The sequence below is a fragment of the Acipenser ruthenus genome, unplaced genomic scaffold (genome assembly GCF_902713425.1).
Source record: "Acipenser ruthenus unplaced genomic scaffold, fAciRut3.2 maternal haplotype, whole genome shotgun sequence".
In the NCBI taxonomy this organism is placed as follows: Eukaryota; Metazoa; Chordata; class Actinopteri; order Acipenseriformes; family Acipenseridae; genus Acipenser; species Acipenser ruthenus.
The window spans coordinates 17,501-43,349 of NW_026708353.1; the positions used below are offsets into that span (position 1 = coordinate 17,501).

Consider the following 25,849-nt stretch of genomic DNA (forward strand, 5'->3'; position numbering starts at 1 on the left):
TTCTCTTTCCCCCTCTTTCCTAGATTATTTTTCTTTCCTTCTTTCTCTTTCCCTCCTTCTTAGATTATTTCTTCCTCGCTCTCCCTCTTTCTTTCTCTTTCTTTCTCTTTCCCTCCTTCCTAGATTCTTTCTTTCTCTTTCTTTCTCTTTCCCTCCTTCCTAGATTCTTTCTTCCTCTCTTCCTCCCTCTCTTTCTTTCTCTTTCTTTCTCTTTCCCTCCTTCCTAGATTCTTTCTTCCTCTCTTCCTCCCTCTCTTTCTTTCTCTTTCTTTCTCTTTCCCTCCTTCCTAGATTCTTTCTTTCTTTCTCTTTCTTTCTCTTTCCCTCCTTCTCAGATTCTTTCTTCCTCTCTCTCTTCCTCCCTCTCTTTCTTTCTCTTTCTTTCTCTTTCCCTCCTTCCTAGATTCTTTCTTTCTTTCTTTCTTTCTTTCTTTCTTTCTTTCTTTCTTTCCCCCTCTTTCCTAGATTATTTTTCTTTCCTTCTTTCTCTCCCTCCTTCCTAGATTCTTTCTTCATCTCTTCCTCCCTCTCTTTTTCTTTCTCTTTCCCTCCTTCCTAGATTCTTTCTTTCTTTCTTTCTTTTCTTTCTTTCTTTCTTTCTTTCTTTCTTTCTTTCTTTCTTTCTCTCTTTCTTTCATTCTTTCTTTTCTTTCTTTCTTTCTTTCTTTCTTTCTTTCTTTCTTTCTTTCTTTCTCTTTCCCTCCTTCCTAGATTCTTTCTTTCTTTCTTTCTTTCTTTCTTTCTTTCTTTCTTTCTTTCTTTCTCTCTTCAGTCATTTTGAAATGTCCGTCCAGATGATCAGCCCTCCACTACAATGCAATGTTCTGTGCAAGCCGAGTGCAGCTGCGCTGGGTTGAGGTGGGATGGGACCCGAGGGCAGGGCAGTGCAGTGCAGTGTGATTCATTTCATCTCTCTGTACTCTGCTACACCTCACTGGATTTTATTAAACATCTTACCCTGTGCGGTTTTGGTCAGTATCAGCCTGGCCTCCTTATCAGATGGCTGTGTTCACTGCCTGCCTGCCTGTCTGCTGACAGACTCCACACTCTCAAACCCAGCCGTTCTCTCACCTGCTTTATGATGCTTGTCCACTCTCTGTGGATTGTATGCGTGCTTTAACCAGCTCACTGGAGAGAGTCTTACAGTGTGGGCCAAACCAGACTGATTCACTCAACACAATAGACACACAAACACACACACACACACACTCACACACATACGCACAGACACTGAGACACACACACTGAGAGAGACACACACACACACACACACACATACATACACACACACAGAGACACACACACACACACACAAACAGAGACACGCAGACACACAGAGACACGCACACACAGACACACTGAGACACACACTCAGACAGACACACACACACACACACAGACACACAGAGACAGAGAGACACACACACAGACACATACACACACAGAGACACAGAGACAGAGAGACACACACACAGACACATACACACACACAGAGACACACAGACACACACACACAAAGAGAGACACACAGAGACACACACACACACCTAATCCGAGCCCTCAAGAATTCTCACACTTCCCCGGTACACCGTTCATTCATTTCAGCTCCAGGAAGTTCTTTGTTCGAGCACTTCCTGTTGGGAAGCTGGGTGTAACTCCCTTGTGTGCGGTAGGGGAAATGCAGAGCGAGCTGGCTCCAGCGCTGGCATTGTGTTCCCCAGACCCCCCTGGCGTGGAGCCCGAGCCTGACCCCTAACCCTGCTTGAAGCCCCCTGCCCTCCGACCCCCTCACCGAACCCTGCTCTGCTTAGAGCTGTGGTTTCTTTCGCTTGGCTTTGGCACAGCATTGTTAAGCAGAGTTGAACACAGAGCCACTTTTCCAGGAACAGCGGTTTGAAACCTGGTTCCAGGAGACCGTCGGGAGTCCTAGTTTGAGGTTTGCTGTATCAAACCCGCCCCAAGTCTCCCTGCCTGGTGTGCAGCGGAGTCTCCTGAAACCTACAGTCTCCTGACACCTAGTCTCACCCCACAAGTATTTGGTTACAACAGGAGGCTGTGCGGTCCAGTGGTTAAAGAAAAGGGCTTGTAACCAGGAGATCTCAGGTTCAAATCCCACCTCAGCCACTGACTCATTGTGTGACCCTGAGCAAGTCACTTCACCGCCTTGTGCTCCGTCTTTCGGGTGAGACGTAGTTGTAAGTGACTCTGCAGCTGATGCATAGTTCACACACCCTAGTCTCTGTAAGTCGCCTTGGAGAAAGGCATGTGCTAAATAAACTAATAATAATAACATGATTTCTAAAACTTGATTCGAGTCGTTTCATGTATCTTATCTGCTGAACCCTTAAAAATATAAATAACTCGATTCAGTTACATCAGTCAGGTATTAAAAAAATAGTCATTTTGCGACCTAAGTTCTTAATTTTAACCCCTTTTGAAAACCAGGCTCTCTGTTTACTGGGAAAAAATCACCCTTTTTCCAGAGTTTATCTCGCCTCACTCGGGCTCTTTATCACAAAGCAGACCTTGTTTCCACTTTCCCAAATGAAATTACAAACCTTTAAACCCGTGTTTGTTTACAGTCTCGTGTCTAATCTCCACGAGGTCAAAGGAGGGCAGCGGCTGACCGCTTTGCAACAGGTGGGTCTATAAATCACGTGCCGCGTGAAATAACCACGCAAATCACCGGTATGGTTTTCAAAATTCCAGTCTACCTTATTTTTTTTACTGTGAAAAATGACGTCACCGCGCGACAAGAACACGCTTTTTTTTTTCTTAATAAGAAAAAGGTAGTTTCTGATTCGTTTTTTTTGTGATCGATACGTCGTGTGAGACTTGTATTATACAGAGAAACGTTGTGCGCAGTTTGAGATGCGCAGTAGGGTCCCTTCGCCCAAATTACTAAAACAGACGCAACTGGGAGCTCGTTTCATTTTGATGGTAATTAAGGTGTTAATGATCATTGATAATATTCCCGATATACGCTGGTATGGCTAACAGTAACGTATAAGGAAGAACAATCTTTATAAACGTGTTTTTTTACAGTACAGTGTTATTTGAAAACCGCTTTCCGTCAATGCGTATCAACACCGCCCCCTGGCGGACTGCTCTGAAAACGGTTTCGCATCCCAGCAATATACTGAGTATCTTGCACAGTATATTTATTGCATACCGTACTTGTAATGTAAGAAGCGATTTCTCTTTATCTCGGACTAAAGAAACATTTTAACCCTAAATCCTGAAAAAATACAACCATGTATGCACATTGAACGAATAGCATTTTTTAATATATATTACTGTAACTCAGTGGGGTTCGAGAAGCTGTTCTGCAAAAAAAAACATATTTGCATTATAAAGTCTAGCAGAGATAGGAAACTTCTTAGCTGCTAATTAATAAACATGATACTGCCGAAAGCCAGAAACCTCTTTAGTTGAAATATAATCGGAGACCACTGGGTGACGTAAGTAAGCAACTCCGCCCCCATCACGTGATATGGGTGCAGGGACTGCAATCAGACTTCACGTGACAAGCCCTGGCTTCCTTTTTCCGTTAAACAACTCCTGTTGACGACAGCGGATCGAGAGCCAGCGAGGTTAAAACAAAAAAATAACAATTTATTTTGTCTTCCGCGGTTATCGACAAGCTTTGAAAATGTCGGCTATTCAGAGGATGAAAATTGCGAACGAAAAACACAGCAAAACCATCACGCAGCGAGGCAACGTCCAAAAAAACACGGTAATCCGAGCCCTGCGAATAATTACAAATACTGTCTTGCAATATTTTTACAGACGATCACTGTGTAAATATATTCAAACGATCACTGGGATAAATGCTGCAACTGTTTTTTCTTTGATAACCAATACACTTTATATAGCTGGCTCTTTGAGCTTATATATATATATATATATATATATATATACACTCAAAGAGCAGGCTGCTCAACGTTTTGATATGTTGTTCATATCTTTCTCAAGTAGTTAGGTATATAGATATAGTTTTGTATATGGTTATATATAATATAGTTGTTGATGATGCATAGTTCACCCCGTTAGTCTCTTTAAATCGCTTTGGATTAAAAAAAGCATCTGCTGAAGGACTAAATAGTGATTCATTCTTGTTATATTTTGTGGTTTGTTGTATTTTCATACGAGGTGCATGCATGCCCCTGCAGCACACACACACACACACTCACACACTCGCTCGCTCTGCTGGCTCGGTGTGTTTTTGCATAATGTTTTGCATTCCTGTCTGTCTTGCAGAGAGTTGTAACTGAAGACAAGTCTCCAGTGGGACCGTGGCTCCTGGCTCTCTTTGTCTTTGTGGTTTGTGGATCAGGTAAGTGCTGCCCACGAAACCAGAGACGTCTAGAATATACATTCTGTTTATATTCAGTGTGTAGGCAGTATATTTTAAAATAAGTAGGAGGGCTGGATCGCATCAATATCAGGGTCTAGCGCTGTATATTATAAAGACATTTCAGAGGGCTGGATCGCATCGATATCAGGGTCTAGTGCTGTATATTATAAAGACATTTCAGAGGGCTGGATCGCATCAATATCAGGGTCTAGTGCTATATATTATAAAGACATTTCAGAGGGCTGGATCGCATCAATATCAGGGTCTAGTGCTGTATATTATAAAGACATTTCAGAGGGCTGGATCGCATCGATATCAGGGTCTAGCGCTGTATATTATAAAGACATTTCAGAGGGCTGGATCGCATCAATATCAGGGTCTAGCGCTGTATATTATAAAGACATTTCAGAGGGCTGGATCGCATCAATATCAGGGTCTAGCGCTGTATATTATAAAGACATTTCAGAGGGCTGGATCGCATCAATATCAGGGTCTAGTGCTGTATATTATAAAGACATTTCAGAGGGCTGGATCGCATCAATATCAGGGTCTAGTGCTGTATATTATAAAGACATTTCAGAGGGCTGGATCACATCAATATCAGGGTCTAGCGCTGTATATTATAAAGACATTTCAGAGGGCAGGATCGCATCAATATCAGTGTCTAGTGCTGTATATTATAAAGACATTTCAGAGGGCTGGATCGCATCAATATCAGGGTCTAGCGCTGTATATTATAAAGACATTTCAGAGGGCTGGATCGCATCAATATCAGGGTCTAGTGCTGTATATTATAAAGACATTTCAGAGGGCTGGATCGCATCGATATCAGGGTCTAGCGCTGTATATTATAAAGACATTTCAGAGGGCAGGATCGCATCAATATCAGGGTCTAGTGCTGTATATTATAAAGACATTTCAGAGGGCTGGATCGCATCAATATCAGGGTCTAGCGCTGTATATTATAAAGACATTTCAGAGTGCTGGATCGCATCAATATCAGGGTCTAGTGCTGTATATTATAAAGACATTTCAGAGGGCTGTGTCTCATCAGTAGCAGGGTGTGCTGTATTTAACCCTGTCTTGTGCATTTTGCTTTTCAGCTATATTCCAGATCATTCAGAGCATCCGACACGGAGCCTAATGGAACAAGCTGGTCTACAGAACGAAATTGTGAAGAAAACTACCCCACCCCCTCCCTTCTCCCCCCTCCCTTCTCCCCTTTCTCCGTATTCCTGTGCACACAGTCACCCTGGTTTTATAGAGAGCATTTTTTAACTAAGTTGTTTGTTTTAAAGAATGTTACTGTGTTTGTTTTTTTTAAGATAGTTTCTTTTTAATGGTCTGTAACGTTTTATATAGGACTTTGCAATGTGTTTTGTGTAGAGTTGCAAATATCTGACGTGGCAGCTGAACCATCTGAGAAATGCTCGCAGGATTTTTTGTTTTTTGACTGTCTGGGGGGGGCGGGGAGGGGGGAATCTGGGTCTGCTGCCCCCACATTCTCGTGGAAGGACCGCACTGGGTGGCAAATGGTGCACGGGGTATTTGTTAGTATTTCTGGAAGCAAATCCTGTCTGTAGTTTGTGTGGCAGTGACACTAAACTTCCCAGCAGCCTTTGCAATCCCAATCGCTGTGTCTCCTAGGAGTCATGTGATCATGCAACTTACATGAGTCTTTACAAACAGGGCATTTATTGGTGGTTCTTTAAAAAATGGTTGCATACATACATAGATAGATATATATGTGTGTGTGTGTGTGTGTGTAGGGTTGGGGTTAACTTTTAATTAAAAGTGTGTGGGAACTGGGAATGGATTTTAGAAAGGAATTGACCCCCCCAAAACCTGGTAACGATAAATAAATCAAATGCACCCTTTGCCAGGAAGTGTGCGTGACCCTGAGCGAGTCACTTCACCTCCTTGTGCTCCGTCCTTCGGATGAGACGTCAAACAAACGAGCTCCTATTGGAAGTGACTCTGCAGCAGCAGCAGCAGTTGTTGATGATGCAGAGTTCACCCCCCCCTAGTCTCTGTGAGTCGCTTTGGATAAAAGCGTCTGATAAATGACTCATAATAATTTTTAAAAAAATGTCAATCTCCAGAAAAGGCTCTTCAATTCTCATTGGCTAGCCTGAAGAGAGAGATGCTGATTGGCTAGCCATGGTTTGCCCGTTTATAATTGGCTGCGGTCTGTGCCGCCCGGGTTAAAAAAAATACTCCTCTAACAAACCCTGTGTCTCAAGCTATGTACGTTTATATGCACCCAATAAAAGGTGGTCGATAACGATGTGTTCTCTTGAAATAGATTTGAATTCTTAATCTTAAGCTAATAGCCATACTGCAACTGTACCACTGCCTTTTATCATGCAGATGATATGCAACTGTTTTATACAAATTAAAATATTTTCTCAAGTCTTCGATAGTGGTGTGAAGTTATTGGGAGCACTGGGATAGGGGGAGGCGACTCTCTGTAAGTGAATTCACATCTTCGGAACACAAGAAGGCGTTCCACATACTGTAAACACGTTGTCTTTTTAAATACTGTAAAGCCATCAATATCTGAGAGTCGTTTGGCACGGTTATCAAATTCTACTAAAATAAATACATATGTATATTGCAACAGGGTCGCCAACGTTTCTGGGGCGAAATCGGTTTTAGGGGTGCGATTCGCCAAATATTTAGGTTTGCAAACATCTATGGCTTTGCAGTGAACAGAGTCTTTGCCGACCTAATCACAGGGTGTTAAATATTGAACCTCCGGCCGCTTGGTGGCGCTGTAGAAAAGTCACCGCATCTTTGTTCCGCCACTCGACCTGTTCGTCTTAACCCGAAAGCGCGGTCATCCGGGTACTCGCCAGGGGCTGCCGCAGGAAGAAGGTAAGGAGCCGAGCTGGCTTTAAAAACAGAGACAATAAATTCGGCTTTTTTTCTTTATTTTACACGATAAAAACGGGGTCGGAAAGGTGGTAAAGGAGTAACTAAGGTACGCTTTTATCGTTTCGTGTGATTTAGAGGGATTTACGTCGCTGGCGTCGACTTGTTTTCGAATAAATAAAACATTTTTTTAAAAAATGAACGAGACCCGTGTCTGAGGAGGTCGCTCGAGCTGAGGAAGATTCTCGAACATTTATATTAAAATATATTTAAAAAATAAATAAATAAAAAACGATTTCTAATACTGTACCTCTAAGCAAATAAAAATATAATGTGTCACGTTTCCACGACGCAGGCCAAACTCGGTGAAAATGTTTTTATTTATTTATTTATTTATTTATTATTATTAATTTCTTAGCAGACGCCCTTATCCAGGACGATTTACAGTCGTAAACAAAAATACATTTCAAGAATCACAGTACAAGTAATAATACAAATAAGAGCAAGATAAATACAATGACTTTGGTTCTAGCAAGTACAAGTGTGACAAAATCCGATTCAATAATACAGCAGATAACAGTGTCAGAGATAGTTACATCAGAATATGATTAAATACAAAATACTACAGATTAAACACTTGGCAGATTACAGTATTTTGAAGTACAGGATTAAATGCAGTAAAATAGTATTTATACAGGAATTTAACCCGTTTGAGACCTAGATTTCCGTTACAAGGCGGTCCTGTCAACAAACACTTAACTCCAGAGCTCAGATAAACCACAACGAAGAATAAATTATACATTTTCATGGGTATTGTCTCAATTTGAAAAATAACTACCTACATTTATTGTTCCGCGATTTCGTTTTTTAAATGTTCCAGCTCTCTACCCTTCCTTTAAAACCTTAATTCACAGTTGTTAAGTCATTCAATTGTGTATTTGATAAGTGAAACAGTGTTTTAAATTAGCCTGAAAACTAACGCAATGGAAATTTTAATAAGCTGAATGCAGAAATGATTAGACTGAAGCCAGAAATGAAATGCAGGTTCAGATAAAATCAGATTAAAACAATGCACGTCGTTTGTTAACTTAATCAAGATTTATGAGGGTAAATGGAAGCAACGTCTTTTAGTAATTAGTTTGATTAAGAATGCAAATCGGCTCAAAATAGATGTAAAGCGATCTCACGTGATCGAAAATTAAAACCTGAAATGCAGAACGCTACCTAAATTGTAATCCCTCTCCGAGTAAACGGACACGTTTTGATCAGTACAGACTGTATCAATTTCCAATATTGCTGTAAATGTAGTATTAAACTGTAATGGACATTGTAATTATATATATACACGCTACAGCCCTCGACTATACTCGACTATATCGCACCCAATTGTACCAGTACTTTAGAACATAAGTAAGTTTCCAAACGTGAGGAGGCCCCATTCAGCCCATCTTGCTCGTTTGGTTGTTAGTAGCTTATTGATCCCAGAATCTCATCAAGCAGCTTCTTGAAGGATCCCAGGGTGTCAGCTTCAACAACATTACTGGGGAGTTGGTTCCAGACCCTCACAATTCTCTGTGTAAAAAGAAGTGCCTCCTGTTTTCTGTTCTGAATGCCCCTTTATCTAATCTCCATTTGTGACCCATTTGAGAACAGTGCTCAGCCTGTGGTTCTCCTCCCCGCAGGTTTCTTGGCGCAGACATGGCTGATAACAGCGACGACGAGTACGATCGCCGGAGGAGGGACAAATTAATAATAATAATAATAATAATAATAATAATAATAATAATAATAATAATAATAATAATAACCGTGCTCAGCCTGTGGTTCTCCTCCCCGCAGCTTTCTTGGCGCAGACATGGCTGATAACAGCGACGACGAGTACGATCGCCGGAGAAGAGACAAATTAATAATAATAATAATAATAATAATAATAATAATAATAATAATAACCGTGCTCAGCCTGTGGTTCTCCTCCCCGCAGCTTTCTTGGCGCAGACATGGCTGATAACAGCGACGACGAGTACGATCGCCGGAGAAGAGACAAATTAATAATAATAATAATAATAATAATAATAATAATAATAATAATAATAATAACCGTGCTAAGCCTGTGGTTCTCCTCCCCGCAGGTTTCTTGGCGCAGACATGGCTGATAACAGCGACGACGAGTACGATCGCTGGAGGAGGGACAAATTAATAATAATAATAATAATAATAATAATAATAATAATAATAATAATAATAATAATAACCGTGCTAAGCCTGTGGTTCTCCTCCCCGCAGGTTTCTTGGCGCAGACATGGCTGATAACAGCGACGACGAGTACGATCGCCGGAGGAGGGACAAATTAATAATAATAATAATAATAATAATAATAATAATAATAATAACCGTGCTAAGCCTGTGGTTCTCCTCCCCGCAGGTTTCTTGGCGCAGACATGGCTGATAACAGCGACGACGAGTACGATCGCCGGAGGAGGGACAAATTCCGCCGCGAGAGAAGCGACTACGACCGGTCGAGGGAGCGAGATGACCGGCGCCGGGATGACTGGAACGACAGGTAGGGGTTTGGAAAGGGTCCGGCTCCCGCTGTGTAGCGTTTAAAGAGCCGTTCGTAGTTATCAGTTAATGGAATTCATTTAAATACCGCACTGTAGGAGGCTTGGTGTGTGTCTTGTTATTATTAAACTAGGAATGGATCAAACTGCTGCGCAATGGGGGTTGAGGCTTGCTGTGGCTGAAGCCTTTAATGCAGGGGTTGGATAAAGTTTCCTGTTCCGCTCCTGGTCTTATTCCAAGCCCTGTTCTAAATGGTTTTATTGAACTAATGTGTCCGTCCAGAACCTCTTCATGATCTCCTGTTAAACCTGGAGCGGAATAGCCCTCCAGGATCGGGATTGGTTGGAAGCCTACTGCTCCTAAGGTTTTTATTTTGTCTTTCTCCCGTTCAGGGAGTGGGATCGAGGCCGCGAGAGGCGGAGCAGAGCGGAGTACCGCGATTACGACCGGGGACGGAGAGAGAGATTCTCCCCGCCGCGGCACGACCTGAGCCCACCGCAGAAACGCATGAGGAGGGACTGGTGAGCACGTCATAATAAAAGAACACTGAGCAACCGGGTCAGGAACTCTGAGCACGTCATAATAAAAGAACACTGAGCAACCGGGTCAGGAACTCTGAGCACGTCATAATAAAAGAACACTGAGCAACCGGGTCAGGAACTCTGAGCACGTCATAATAAAAGAACACTGAGCAACCGGGTCAGGAACTCGCACAGTCCACAGTCTTGGGGCTCAGAACTCCGATCAATGAAGTCTGTTATTATTAATATTGAAATGATCAGGAGCCAGGAGTTTGAGCAGGGTTACAAACTCACACTAGCCCTGCTGCTGCTGCACCCAGTCCTGGGGTTCAGAGCTCCCCTCAATGAAGTCTGTTATTATTAATATTGAAATGATCAGGAGCCAGGAGTTTGAGCAGGGTTACAAACTCACACTAGCCCTGCTGCTGCTGCTGCTGCACCCAGTCCTGGGGTTCAGAGCTCCCCTCAAATGTAAATAAAATCGTGACCTGAAGGAAAGTCTTTCTGTATCTGTGACACATGATTTGCCCTCTCTCTGTTTTTAATCTCTCTCTCTCGTGTGTGTGTGTTCTGTTTTTTTTTCTTTGTTTTGTTTGCAGGGATGACCACAGTGGAGACCCGTACCACGGCGGCTACGACATGCCCTATGGGGGTGGGGGGCCCCCCAGTTATGGCCCCCCTCAGCCTTGGGGACACCCCGACATGCACTTGATGCAGCCTCACCACGGCATCCCCATCCAAGCCAGGTAAGCCCCATGGCACAGGTGCGCAGGATCAGTTCAGATAAAAAACAGCTGTGCACATTAACATGCTGGCTCTTACTTATTAATAATTTACAAGCAGAAGCGACTCCTCTTCATGCCAATGCAGTTGCGTGGAAGGATTGCGACAGCGTGCCTGGCATAAAACACTTTGTTTTTTTCGTTGTAGCTTTTAAGAAAGTTTAGTCGCTTTTGTCAAGGTGTTGCGATCGCATTGGCGCTTTCTCTGCTTGTTAATGAAAAATGAACGCTTGCTTTAAAAAAAAAAAAAAAAATATACATTTTAAAGCATTTGTGTATCGAGATACACAAATGTCTTAACAGGTATCTATTGAATTCTTAAAGGAGAGTAGAAAAGTCGGGCAGGTGGGGTGACACCAAAAATCAGACTAGAAGTCGTGTTTATTTCTGCGTTTTTGTTTGTTTGTTTTTCGCGGTGGTCAGGCTGGGTAACCTCCACGATCTGGACATGGGCCCCCCTCCGCCCGTGATGAAGACCTTCAAGGAGTTCCTGCTCTCGCTGGACGACTCCGTGGACGAGACGGAGGCCGTGAAGCGGTACAACGAGTACAAGATCGACTTCCGCCGGCAGCAGATGCAGGACTTCTTCCTGGCGCACAAGGACGAGGAATGGTACGCTGCTCCACTGCGCGCTCTCGCGCCGCGCCAAGCTCACTGCGTCTGTGGGGGGAAAGAAAAAAATGTGTGTGTAGATATAGATAGATAGATCCCAGAAAACAAGCTGTTTGTTTATGTATGTAGTTTTGCTGAGTTTTCAAATTGTTGCTAAAGTTAATTTTTTATCTAGCCCAGCGGCGTCGGACTCCAGTCCTCAAGGGCCGCGAGGTCTTCCGGTTTTTATTCCAACTTGAGCTCTCCGTTAACTGTTTTTAATTGATCTCATTTATATTTAATTGGACACACGTTTTTTTTTTTTAATATCCCCAACCCCCCCTCCCCCCACCTCCCCAGGTCTTTTTACAGTTTGATTTAGGAAAAAAAAAAAAAAAAATATGCACTGGATTCATGGAACATTTTGAGACCTGTAGAGAAGTGTTCAGTGTGTCCAATTAATCAAATAATTAGACCAATTAAGTAATTGAGAGCAGGGGGGTGGAACGAAAGCCACTGTGAGCCCCTCCAGGAGCTGAGTTTGACACCCCTGGTCTAGAGCATGTAGGGATTTTACAAACATCAATCAAGTCCTTTTTTTTTTTCCAAAAAGTCCTCTTTTTCTAGGATTTTAATCTCCTTGTAATTCATGCCATTAACTTATGAAGTACTAAATTAATTTCTAATTTCTTAGTGTGAAACAGAACGCAAGCTGTATTTATGTAATTTGCATTTAGACTTTTTTTTTTTAAAACAAATTAAGATTTCTCATAACAATCTAATAAAGAAGTAATAGGAACATGATGTCGGTTTAACAAAACAAAATTAAAATAATGTTAAACTGGTGTTAATGGGCTCTATTCACATAACATTAAGGACTATTTAATAAGCAGTTCTCGTCCGATTTTTAATTAAAGTTTTCATTTTGAGATCCGTATAAAAATAGTCCTTAATTATGTGCATGTGATCCATGGACGCTTGGAAACAAAACCCAAGGACTCGGGTTTTAATAAATGTAGCTTTCTTTTCACTTTTGAGTTGTATAAAGATGTCAAAGTGTATGCATATATGTTTTGTTTAACAAAACCCTTCTTCCCTCCCCCCCTCCCCCTCCCCTTCAAATTCCAAGGATTCCGAAGAACAAAACAGGATTGTTCCTTGTGAGGCTCACCGGATATGTATTGTCTTGTCGCTCTGCTCGTTTTTGTAGACAGAGAGGGTTTGCGCTGCGCACAATGCAGCGTTTAGCGGTACAAGTCTTAGGGTCCGATAGCTAGACAGGCGCACATATTTTTTTTTTGTTGGTAGAACGCAAACTAAAAACAGACGCGCGCAAAAATTGGGTGAAGTGGATTTAAAAATAAAAAAATAAAACCCACTTCGACGAAAACGTACAGAAGAGCCCATAAGTGCACGCACGCACGCACACACAAAGAAAAAAATGTGTGGTGTGTTAAGTCCTAAAAGAAGCTAAGGTAAATTGGTCCACACAAGTGATGCATTTCTTTGTCATAAATATTTAGTTTTTCCAATCTTCTTTTGTTGTTAATGCTAAGTGAGAGAGGTTTCCCAGTATTATCAGGGCTGGAAATAAGACTCCTCTTGCACAGCAGTTTGACCCATTCCAGGTTTTTACTACAAACCCCAGTGTGTGTGTAAGCACCGTGCTCGGGTGTCTTATGACTAGTAAAACCAGGATTGGATCAAACCGCTGTGCAACAGGAGTCTTGTTTCCACCCCCGAATACACTTCCTCCCTGTACACGCTACCCTAATACTGTGTGATCGACGAAGCGTTGAAGCCAGGTTACCTTCATGCAAAATTCTCAAACCGTGACCATCACGCGTATAGGCCACTGCTACTCAACTCTGACCACTGAGATCCATTCCAGTCCTGGCCTTTATTCCAAGCCGGTCTCTGAGTTAGTTACCTCATAACCGCTTCAATTAAATACATTTAGAACCAGCTTGGAGTGAAAACCTGGACTGGAATAGAGAGCCAGAGTGGAGTACCACTGACCTAGGCAGTATGAATAGGGTACAAGAACCAAAATAGTTTGACCTATCCCAAGACTTTTACATGAAGCAAATTGACATGGATTACTGGGAAACCCTAGCCTGTTTTAATTGTTGTAGATTACAGTTTATAACTAATGCATGTCATTTAATTGATGAAATATATATATATATATATTTAAATGCGTTTGGTAACGGTTACTGATTGCCTGCTCTCATCCCTGCCCCCCCCCCTCCCTTTCTTCCCATGCATCCCGAAATTCTTCCCGAAGGTTCCGGTCCAGGTACCACCCGGACGAGGCTGGCCAGCGCAAGTCTGAGGCCCGTAGCGCCTTGCAGAACCGGCTGGGGGTCTTCCTCTTCCTCCTGGAGAACGGCTGGTTCGATAAGATCTCCCTGGACATGGAGAAGGCGCCCGAGATCCTCAAGGTCCTCGATGCAGGTGAGTCGACCTGGTCGTGGCTTCCTGGGTCTTAACAAGCACACGCGCGTGCACACGCACGCGCAGCAGTGTCTTCGTTTCGTTATTCATTTGTCCTTGTAACACAGGGCTGTCAGACTCCAGTCCTGGAGGGCCGTCTCAGGGTCTTCTGGTTTTCATTCAAACTCGAGCGATTTATTTTTAATTTTAAAAACAGCAAGAGAAAAGGAACACTTAACCACACATGGTAAAATGAGGGAGACTTTGTTTTTTTTAAGAAGCTGTTTAAGATGACTAAAGCACAAAGCGGTCTGACATTCACACCTCAAGAGGGCTTGTTTTTTTATTTATTTATTTTTGTCCCCAAGCTGAAAATTGAAATTATTATTATTATTATTATTATTATTTGTTTATTTAGCAGACGCCTTTATCCAAGGCGACTTACAGAGACTAGGGTGTGTGAACTATGCATCAGCTGCAGAGTCACTTACAACTACGTCTCACCCGAAAGACAGAGCATAAGGAGGTGAAGTGACTTGCTCAGGGTCACACAATGAGTCAGTGGCTGAGGTGGGATTTGAACCGGGGACCTTCTGGTTACAAGCACTTTTTCTTTAACCACTGGACCACACAGCCTCCTTCTCACACCCTGAGGTTTTCATGCAGGCAGGTATATTGTGTAGCCTGGCTGGTTTTGTATTAGGATCTTATTCAGCACAGAGCAGAGTTTGGCACCTCTCTGAATCTTACAGCCTTGATTTGAATCTCTTCCTCCTCCCCACCCCCCTCCCCCCGGCAGCGGTCATCAAAATGGAGGGCGGGACAGAACACGACCTGCGCATCCTGGAGCAGACCACAGAGGAGGAAGAGAATAAGCACGAGAAAGGGGCGCCGGGCGGAGGGGAGCCCCCCAAGAAAGAGGAGCAGAGAGGCGGGGACAGCGACCGCAAGCTCGCCGACAAAGAGGACAAAAAAGAGGACAAGGTAAGATTCAGACACGGCAGGTGAATCCTAAACCAATCGATCTTCATTTAACTAGCGCCTGTCGCGATTTTTAATTCGCTTCAGTGTGCTTCTACCTCTTAAAAATAACACAAGTAAAAGATGACACAATACAAAAACATCCCCCTTAAATTGTGCACAGTCTTGTTAGCGCTTTTAAAAAAAGCTGTGAGGAAAGCAAGTCTTAGAAGTATTAAAGAAAAGGCTGCTCAAATAAAAGTAACTTATGTTTCTCTTCTTTGTTTACTTATTTTTTTTCCCCCCTGTCGCAGGGGGAGAGCGGGGGTGAAAGTGTGGATGAGAAAATCAAAAAGCCCTCCGAGGATGAGGGAGAGAAGTCAGCCGCGAAGGAAGAGCCAGAGAGCAAGAAGGTACGGAGCAGCGTGGAGGGGAAGAGAGCTTTGTGGTTTGGGGGTTTTAAATGTCTTCTGTACTGAAAATGCACGTCGTCCCGCGGATGAGACGTAAAACAAACGAGGTCCTATAGCAAGCGAGACTGCGGCAGCTGTGATGCGTGGTTCAGCTCCTGGTCTCTAAGTCGGTTTGGATAAAAGTGTCTGCTGAATTACTAATTCATCATAATGATGTGTAATTTTGGTTTTATATCTATTTCTATTATCAAGTGTTTAAAATAACCTGATTTTGTAGCCAAACAATGTCCAGAATTTGGCTTAAAAGTTTGTGATCAGGTAAGTATGCTATAAAATGTTTCTACTTTTGTTTTGTAGAGTAGGAAGTAGTTTTAAAGCATTTATTTTTAGTCTTTTTCAATATAAACATGCTGTTTTTAATGTAGTCTTAAACACTGTGGTATATTTTAAGAATACAAATGGGTAAGTAAAAATAATCCTTTTTTAGTTTGGAGTTAGTAAGGCAGAAATAAAAACAGCGAATTGGATGCAACACGGCCACAAAGGTGTTAAGAATTTAATTTTGACGTTAATTAAATTTTTTTCTGTGTGCAGGTGAGCAAGAAACGTAAGAGGAAGCACAGCGGGGATGACAGTTATGATGAAGACGAAGGCAGCGCGTCCGACTCGGAGTCTGAATCTGAGAGCGAGAAACCAGCAGAGGAGGAGGAGGAGGAGGAGAAAGAGGAGGAGGAAGAGGAGACTGGTGAGTGTGTGTGTGTGTCTCTCTGTGTGTGTCTTCTGGGTTGAAACGGTTTTAAACTGAAGTCTTTCTCTGTGTCTTCAATTTATCTGTCTCTCTCCCGCAGTGGAGCCCAAGGAGAAGGAAGAGGAGGATAAACCGAAGGAGGAGAGGAAGGGGAAGGAGGAGAAGAGGGAGAGGAAGGGGAAGGAGGAGAGGAAGGGGAAGGAGGTGGAGCTCACCCCCCGCCCGCTCCACAAGACCTGCTCCCTGTTCATGAGGGGCCTCGCTCCCAACATCTCCAAGGCAGAGATCGTGGCGGTGAGTCCTAAATAAGACTCCTATTGCATAGCGGTTACGCCCATTCCAGGTTTTACTACAAGCTTGATTAGTCTGTGTGTCTAGGTAACAAGCTCAAGTGTGTCTTATTATTAAACTCATAGTAAAACCAGGAATGGATCAAACTGCTATGCAAGTCAAGGTAATATCATGCAGCAGGGATGGAACTAAGACTCCTATTGTGTAGCCGTTCCTCCCATTCCAGGTTTTACTATGAGTTTGGCTAGCCACAGCGTGTCTTATTATTGAACTGCTTGTAAAACCAGGAATGGATCGAAGCAGCCCCCCCACCCCCCCCCCCCCCCCTTTTTAATGATCTAAACTGCGGTGGTGTTTAGACTGTGTGTCTGACAGCCCTGTTTGATTTCAGCTGTGCCGAAGATATCCAGGGTTCATGAGAGTTGCACTTTCAGATCCACAGCAAGACCGGAGGTGAGTTTTAATTTGCTTTTCTCCATAGCTATAAAACGATAACTTTTTTAGAAGCCCTGAAGAATTAATATTTTGAGACGTTAATTAATCAATTTAATTCCAATTTTTTTTTTTTTTTTTTTAATCTATTCCCAATTTCAATTCCTTCAAAGGATTTGGTGTTTCACAGACATCCTTGCTGTGATTTGCTTTCATTTGAAGCCAGTTTTTTTTAATTGACTAACCAACAGCGACTTCAGTTTTTAAAGTCAGTTCGTTTGTCGCTGTGAGAAGCTCGGGTTTTTTTAACAGAATACTGCGCGTTGCTGTTTTGATCAGTGACGTGTCAGAATTGATTTAAAAGGCAATGAGAATCGGACTTTTGAAAGACAGGCGTTTCTGTAAGTTGTTCTCCAATAGATTTTAGAGCCTCTTCACTGATGGTTATAGAGCAGGGGGCTCTGGTCCTGGAGAGATACAGGGTCTTCTGGTTTTCCTTTCAGCCAAGCTCACAGTTGCTTAATTGCACACATTATTGGCTTAATTATTCAAGATGAAGATGTGTTCCAGATCTTTAGCCACTTATGTAAAGACACCTGGAAAACCAGCAGGACTGGGTCTCTCCAGGACCAAGGTTGGAGACCCCTGCTATAGAGCTTTTAATCTTCCCAGGGGACAGTCAGTAACGTCTGTGCATCGCTGCCCGTGCCCACTCCTCACCCCCCTCCCCTCCCTTAACACCCTGCGTGCCGTCATCTCTCTCTCACGGCCCCTCCTCTCTGCTCCACAGGTTTTTCCGAAGGGGGTGGGTTACGTTCGACCGCAGCGTCAACATCAAAGAGATCTGCTGGAGCTTGCAGAATATCCGGGTGAGTGCTGCGCTGGCTTGTTTCTGTGTTTTTTTTTTTTTAAGCTTTCTTGGAAGTTCTACAATACAACGCCACCTGTGTTTTATTCTAGCATCCCAGAGTGCTGTACAAAGCTTAAACAAAATAGCTCATCCTATATAACATACTCCAGTTACAACCAATTTTATTATTATTATTATTATTATTATTATTATTATTATTATTATTATTATTATTATTTATTTCTTAGCAGACGCCCTTATCCAGGGCGACTTACAATTGTTACAAGATATCACATTATTTCTCATTATACAGATCACATTATTATTTAATTTTTATATACAATTCCCCAGTTATGGGTTTTTACTGGAGCAATCTAGGTAAAGTACCTTGCTCAAGGGTACAGCAGCAGTGTCCCCCCCCCCACCTGGGATTGAACCCACGACCCTCCGGTCAGGAGTCCAGAGCCCCGACCACTTCTCCACACTGCTGCCCTAAAAGCCCTTTATTTTAAAAATAAAAGTAAGTTTTCAATTTTGACTTAAAAGAATCCGTTTCAACCTGCCTAATGTCAACCAGAATAGAGTCCCACAAAACTAGACAGATAGATAAAATAAATGACAGCCAGCTGTTTTGTTTAACTTTGTACAGTGCTCTGGGATGCTGTGGTGTGAAGGGCGCTACATATATATATATATATATATATTAGTGTGGTATTATACAGGGTAGTGCTGCCGGCTCTGTTTTGCTCGTTTTTAACAGCGTGTGCGTTTGTTTCTGTCTTTGTGTGTGTTTGCTCTGTCCCAGCTGCGAGACTGCGAGCTGAGCCCCGTGGTGAACAAGGATCTGGTGCGCAGAGTCCGCTACGTGAGCGGCATCACGCAGCACAAGCAGGTCCTGCGCAACGACATCAAGCTGTCTGCCAAGCTGATCCACGCCATGGACGAGCGAGAGCTGCTGTGGCGCTCCAAGGACAAGGGCAAGGGAGACGCCATCGCGGTGAGGAGCCAGCCCCGGCGCGGGGGGGGGGGGGTGGGGGCACGGGGGGGGTCAATTCCTGTTAAAGTTCATTTAGAACAAAAGTTTGCGATTAGAGGAAAACCTGTTCGGCCCAAAATCATTTTTATATAGCGCCTTTCATGCAAGTAGTATCTCGAAGCAACACTACAATACCAAGAATCGCAAGATACACTTTGTGTGAGGATCCCCACGTGTGTCGCATACACAGAACCACTGCCAACAATTAGACCGTTCAATACGAAAATAAAATAGTCCTAATGAAAAAAAAAAAAGCCATTTAAAAAAAATATATTTTAAAAGTGGTTGTAATTGTATAAAAAAAATGTGTGTGAATTAAAACATTTACTTTTTAAAACAAATTGCATAAAACTAGAAAATTAAAAAAAAAACTGGTTGTAATTGACCGTGTCTGCATGTCCTTCGAATGAGACGTAAAACAAACGAGGTCCTATTGCAAGGGACTCTGCAGCAGCAGTTTTATAGGAGGCTCTGTGGTCCAGTGGTTAAAGAAAAGGGGTCTCGATACCAGGAGGTTCAAATCCCGGCTCAGCCACTGACTCCCTGCGTGTGTGTGTGTGTGTGTGACCCAGAGCAAGTCACTTAACCTCCTTGTGCTCCGTCCTTCGGGTGAGACGTTGTTGCAAGTGACTCTGCAGCTGATGCATAGTTCACACACCCTGGATAAAGGCATCTGCTAAATAAACTAATAATAACGATGCATAGTTCACACCCCCTAGTTTGTGCAAGTCTTTTAATTGGCTCTATTATTTATTATTATTATTATTATTATTATTATTATTATTATTATTATTATTATTATTATTATTATTATTATTTATTATTATTAATAATAATGTGTTCTGCAGATGGCAGCTCAGAACCCCATCCTGAAGAACATCACAGACTACCTGATCGAGGAGGTGAGCGCGGAGGAGGAGGAGCTGCTGGGGAGCAGCGGGGACCAGCCCGAGGACGGGGCGAAGGAGGGGAACCCCACTGAGGTCACCATCGAGAGGGACGACAAGCTGGTCAAGGTAAGGGCACCTGTGCAGTGCACTGTACGCATGGCAAGGCTTGGAACTCAAATAAAGTGATGATGATGATAGGCTTGGTCATGGTAAGGGCTCTTGGTGGAGTGTTTTGCCCCCTCCCTCCCCAAACAAATAAAAATGATGTCAACTTTTTATTATTTTGCCATCGAGGTGCATGAAACAGGGTTTGGAATGCACTGACAGTTTGGATCCGGTCGGTCATGCAAATTTGTCAGTTTCCTCCTCGTCATACTTGAAGAAGAAACCTGTTTTGAACAGCAGGCGCTCGATTTTTCCTCGTGGATCTGAAAGGGTTGTAAACGAACAGGTGGAGTCACTTCTAGGCTTTTAGATTTAGAAATCAGGTGTGTGGTTACCGTGGCATCAAAAGCCTACAAGTACCTCCGCCACTTTTTTTTTTTTGTTTGGTTTTTTAAACAAACTTCCTTTCTTTCCCTTGACCCAAAGGTGTGTTAAACGTACCGAAACGTTGGGAAGTTTTGAGCAAAATAACCGCGTGTGTGTGTGGCTGTGCACAGTACCCTAGTCCGGTCTTGTGACCCGGCCTTGTGTTGTGTCCTCTAGGTGCTGGACCGGCTGCTGCTGTACCTGCGTATCGTTCACTCCATCGATTACTACAACAGCTGCGAGTATCAGTGTGAGGACGAGATGCCCAACCGCTGCGGCCTGCTGCACGTCCGGGGCCCCGTCCCCCCCAACCGCATCACACACGGGGAGGGTAAGAGCTGGGGGTGGGGTGGGGAGGCTGCTGCTACCCAGGGGGAGCTAGTGATGCTGTGAGAATGAACAAGACCACTGGGGAGGGGGGCGAGAGGGGTGCTACCCAGGGAGAGCGAACGATGCTGTGAGAATGAACAAGACCACTGGGGGGGTGCTTTTTAAGCACAGCTCTGCCCTTCTCTTATTTTTTTAAAACATATTGAGTCATTTTTAGCAGACGCTTTTATCCAAAGCAACTTGAGACTAGGGAGTGAACGATGCAGAGTCACTTCCAATAGCACCTCGTGCTTGTTTGACGTCTTGTCCGAAGGATGGAGCACAAGGAGGTTCAGTGACTTGCTCAGGGTCGCGCACACACACACAGTGGGTCAGTGGCTGAGCCGGGATTTGATCCACCGTCTCGCCTCGTCCGCGTGCGAACGGACCTCCACAGTAAAGGAGCTCGAGCTAAGTGTGTTTGTGTGTGTCTCCCGTGACAGTGGTGGACTGGCAGAAGACCTTTGAGGAGAAGCTGAACCCGCTGTTCAGTGTGAAGGAGAGCATCTCCGAGGAGGAGGCCAAGAAGATGGGCAAGAAGGACCCCGGGCAAGAGGTGGAGAAGTTTGTCTCTGCAAACACACAGGAGCTGGGCAAGGACAAGTGGCTGTGCCCGCTGAGTGGCAAGAAGTTTAAGGTGTGTGTGTGAGGGGTGGGGGGGGGGGGCCTTTGTCTATGTGTGTGAATTTAGGGCAGTTTTATTTATTAATTTAAACAGTGGTTTTCAATGTTTGGTTTTTTTTGTACCCTATTGCAGATTATACCCTTTATTTTCATTATCTTATCTTTTTTTATTTATTTTATTTTATTTAGGCATCATGTTCTGATTTGTTCGCTGGTAATGTTAATTTATTACACTTCAGTTTCTGATTTGTTTAAGTTTTGTTTTTGTTTTTTTATAGGTGTAGAACAGGTTTTTTATTACTAACATGCCACACCTAAAGCTATACATGCTGTTTTAAAAAAAAAAACCAAAAACCATATAATCATTGCAGTGGCTATGGTTGAAAAAGATTATTTTTGTTTTAGTGGTAGCTTTTACTTTGGTTTTTTTTTTTTTTTTTTTAATCCTAGTTTTAGATTTTTACTCTTATTTCCATTATGTTTTGGAACGCGTCTTCTCCAAATCTCCTTGGAAGTTGCAATCCAGGGAACACCCTCTCTCTGATACAGGACTGGGTGCAGCAGCAGCAGGGCTAGTGTGAGTTTGTAACCCTGCTCAAACTCCTGGCTCCTGATCATTTCAATATTAATAATAATAACAGACTTCATTGAGGGGAGCTCTGAACCCCAGGACTGGGTGCAGCAGCAGCAGCAGCAGGGCTAGTGTGAGTTTGTAACCCTGCTCAAACTCCTGGCTCCTGATCATTTCAATATTAATAATAATAACAGACTTCATTGAGGGGAGCTCTGAACCCCAGGACTGGGTGCAGCAGCAGCAGCAGCAGGGCTAGTGTGAGTTTGTAACCCTGCTCAAACTCCTGGCTCCTGATCATTTCAATATTAATAATAATAACAGACTTCATTGAGGGGAGCTCTGAACCCCAGGACTGGGTGCAGCAGCAGCAGCAGCAGCAGGGCTAGTGTGAGTTTGTAAACCTGCTCAAACTCCTGGCTCCTGATCATTTCAATATTAATAATAATAACAGACTTCATTGAGGGGAGCTCTGAACCCCAGGACTGGGTGCAGCAGCACCAGCAGCAGCAGGGCTAGTGTGAGTTTGTAACCCTGCTCAAACTCCTGGCTCCTGATCATTTCAATATTAATAATAATAACAGACTTCATTGAGGTTGAGCTCTGAACCCCAGGACTGGGTGCAGCAGCAGCATGGCTGGTGTGTGAGTTTCAAGCTCAGCTTTTTAGGTCTGGAAAGCTCCAAGTAACTATTGTGTATATTAAAAATAAATAATAAAATAATCAAATGGTTTTGTTTTGCAGGGTCCGGAGTTTGTTCGCAAACACATTTTCAACAAGCACGGGGACAAGATCGAAGAGGTCAGGAAGGAGGTGATTTTCTTCAACAATTTCCTGATGGACGCCAAGCGACCGTCTCTGCCTGAAATCAAACCGCCCCCTCCCCCAGCGCCAGGTGGGTACCGCCAAAAGAACCAAGCAAAACACATGCAGACCGATTCATTCATTCATTCATTCATTTAGATACAGCACCTTTCCCAAAGCGCTTTTACAAAACAAGCACAAATTAAACTAATATCAAACATTAAAATACAATACTAACAAGTAAAATGCAGTGTGGAGTAGTGGTCAGGGCTCTGGACTCTTGACCGGAGGGTCGTGGGTTCAATCCCAGGTGGGGGGACACTGCTGTTGTACCCTTGAGCAAGGTACTTTACCTAGATTGCTCCATTAAAAACCCAACTGTATAAATGGGGAACTGTATGTAAAAAATAATGTGATATCTTGTAACTATTGTGAGTCGCCCTGGATAAGGGCGTCTGCTAAGAAATTAATAATAATAATAATAATAATATACAAATGTATTTTCCATAAGCTTAGAGAAGAGCAGGGAAAAAAAAAAAAAAACAGGCTTGTAAGACACTTTTAAATTCCTCCAGAGTGTCAGAATTTCTGACGACTAGAGGCAGGGAATTCCAGAGGAGGGAGCACAAGCAGGAAAACCCAGAGTGACCCACGGGAATAAGGGAATGTTCAGCAGCTTGGGAGTAGTTGACGTCTTGGGCTCCATTGATAGACTCCACACCAGGATGCCTGAAGGTTTAAGTAGAAAGGGATACTACAGCATTATGTATAATAAATTACTGTTTAAGGTTTGTAATAGAAATTAAGTGAGTGCAGTTACCACCATGGCATCAAACGCCTACAAGTACCTCCGCTGTTTTGTTTTCAAACACGCTTTCCCTCGACCACAGGCGTGTTACACAGAGCGGAACGTTGAAGTTGGCTGTTTTTTGAGAGAAAAAAATCTCTCCTGTCTATCTTCTCTTACACATGCATACACAAACACACATGGATATGTTAAAATAAAGAGAACCACATGGTTACTGTTTCCATTACAACTAAAACTCAAGTGCTCTCTCTCTTTGTCTGTCTGTCTGTCTCTCTGTTCTCTCTCTCTCTCTCTCTCTCTCTCTCTCTCTCTCTCTCTCTCTCTCTCTCTCTCTCTCTCTCTCTCTCAGGTGTACTGAATCAAGGAGTGCCCTACCCTCATCAGTCCCCGCAGAGTCTGATGGGATTCGGACAGCCTCGCCCTCCAGTCATGGGCTACGGAGGTAAGGGTGCCAACAGAAAGATTTGATTAATACTTCCCTTACTCCAAACTCTGTAAGAGCACGCCTTTGCATTCTGTGTGTGAAGCAAGTGGCACTTCCAGCAAGTCCAAGTAGCCAGTTAAAAATCATTGTGTTTGTGTAACGTGCACGTGATTCACAGCTGCTGTTTATTAACCGTTTTCAATTCAAGCCTTTGTCAGATTTGCATGTAGTCTTTATATATAACATTTCACCTGTTCAGATTAGTTTAGTTTATATACGTGTGTGTGTGTGCTAACAATTTATTGAACAAAGACTATAGGGGTTTATCGTAAGCCCTTGTATAAAAGTACTAAGCACACAGTGGTCAGTTCAGTTATTTTCATCATAAGCTATAATGAACTTGTTTAAATATAATAGCCTTATTTAACTGTGCCATGCTTGGACTAAGCCTGATCTCTCGTTTCTAAAATAATTCCCCTGCACAAGCAGGTTTCAGACACCCTGTTTATTTGCCAAGGCAGGTTAAGTTTTTAATCAGCATGAAAAACACTTTTTCCAAATTCACAGCAGTTAGTTCTATTCCTAAAGCAAGTTTACAGGACCTTGTTTGTTTGACGTTTCATCCGAAGGACGGAGCACAAGGAGGTTCAGTGACTTGCTCAGGGTCACACGCACACACACACAGGGAGTCAGCGGCTGAGCCGGGATTTGAACCTCCTGGTATCGAGACCCCCTTTCTTTTAACCGCTGCACCCCCGAGCCACATTTTGTTCCTAAACCTTTTCTTGTGTTTTGATCTCAGGTGGGCCCCCGTACCCTCCGAACCAGTACGGTGGAGGGAGAGGCAATTACGACTCGTTCAGGGGGCAGGGCGGTTACCCGGGGAAACCACGGAACAGGTCGGTAGCATGGTACCAATGCTGAGAGCCATTTGATGTTTGAAACTTGATCAACCCTTTTTTATATATTTTAGAATTGGATTGATTGATTGATTGGTTTGATTGGTTTATTTTTTGACCAGGATGATCAGAGGGGACCCTCGAGCCATCATAGAGTACAGAGATCTGGATGCTCCAGAAGACGTCGACTTCTTTTAAACTGTCCGTTTAAAAAATAAAAAAAAGAAAGGATTTTTTATTTTAATGATGCCCTGGTGCTTTTTTTTTTTTTTTTAACCCTATACTAACGTTTCTCAGATGTTTTTGTCCCTGTATATTTCACTCTGTCTAATGCTAAAATGTACGCCAGCAATTTTCCAATAAAAACTAAACAAAGAAACTACGGGCTTGCCAGAATATACTGTCATTGGTTTTCTCTCTCGGGAGTGTGTGTGTGTGTCTCTCTCTCGCTCTCTCTCTCTCTCACTCTCACTCTCTCTCGCTCTCTCTCTCGCTCTTTTGATCTATTATGTTTTGTTATTTCTCTGCCATTACATTCCCCCACTGTTTCCTAAATTGCATTACATTGAGATGAACATTTCCTGTCTATTGTGCAGTCAGGGTCCTATTCCATTGTGGGTAGATTCACATCTGTTTTCCTGTACAAAAAAAAGTGTGTGCCTGTTTATCGAGAATCATTTTATTATTTCACATTTTACTTGGGGCAAGACCGACCCCCACTGATCTTAAAATGAAGTAATACAGGGATGGAAATAAGACTCGTATTGCATAGCAGTGTCACCCATTCCAGGTTTTACTACCAGCTTGATCAGCCCCCAGTGTGTCTAGGCAACAAGCTCAGGTGTGTCTTATTATTAAACTCCTAGTGAAACCAGGAATGGATCCAACTGCTCTGCCATGGGAGTCTTATTTCCATCGCTGTGATAACCGGCATTTATTATTGGAGGGATGAATATAAGACTCTTGTTGCACAGTAGTGTCACCCATTCCAGGTTTTACTACCAGCTTGATTAGCCCCAGTATTCAGTGTCTGCTGCTTTAAGAAAAGGGCTTGTAACGAGGAGGCCTCCGGTTCAAAT

General features: G+C 43.1%; 2 protein-coding genes across 3 annotated transcripts; both read left to right on the forward strand.

Moving 5' to 3' along the window:
* Positions 1 to 3,519: 3,519 nt before the first annotated feature.
* Positions 3,520 to 6,772, forward strand: LOC117404486 (stress-associated endoplasmic reticulum protein 1). The gene is made up of 3 exons (XM_034917524.2): positions 3,520 to 3,736; positions 4,261 to 4,336; positions 5,461 to 6,772. Exons 1-3 carry the CDS (start codon positions 3,653 to 3,655, stop codon positions 5,499 to 5,501), a joined length of 201 nt encoding a protein of 66 aa, XP_034773415.1. The 5' UTR covers positions 3,520 to 3,652; the 3' UTR covers positions 5,502 to 6,772.
* Positions 6,773 to 7,215: 443 nt separating this feature from the next.
* On the forward strand, positions 7,216 to 25,149 carry LOC117404485 (serrate RNA effector molecule homolog). 2 transcript variants are annotated; one of them, XM_059020943.1, is made up of 20 exons: positions 7,216 to 7,234; positions 9,654 to 9,791; positions 10,183 to 10,311; positions 10,911 to 11,057; positions 11,517 to 11,705; positions 13,972 to 14,141; positions 14,920 to 15,104; positions 15,395 to 15,493; positions 16,088 to 16,238; positions 16,342 to 16,535; positions 16,924 to 16,985; positions 17,755 to 17,833; positions 18,620 to 18,811; positions 19,699 to 19,866; positions 20,449 to 20,602; positions 21,084 to 21,277; positions 22,580 to 22,730; positions 23,797 to 23,889; positions 24,674 to 24,770; positions 24,893 to 25,149. In XM_059020943.1, exons 2-20 carry the CDS (start codon positions 9,670 to 9,672, stop codon positions 24,966 to 24,968), a joined length of 2,652 nt encoding a protein of 883 aa, XP_058876926.1. In that variant the 5' UTR covers positions 7,216 to 7,234; positions 9,654 to 9,669; the 3' UTR covers positions 24,969 to 25,149. The 2 variants fall into 2 exon arrangements, with proteins under 2 accessions (XP_058876926.1, XP_058876925.1); XM_059020942.1 differs by lacking the exon at positions 7,216 to 7,234 and adding an exon at positions 7,242 to 7,340.
* Positions 25,150 to 25,849: the final 700 nt, after the last annotated feature.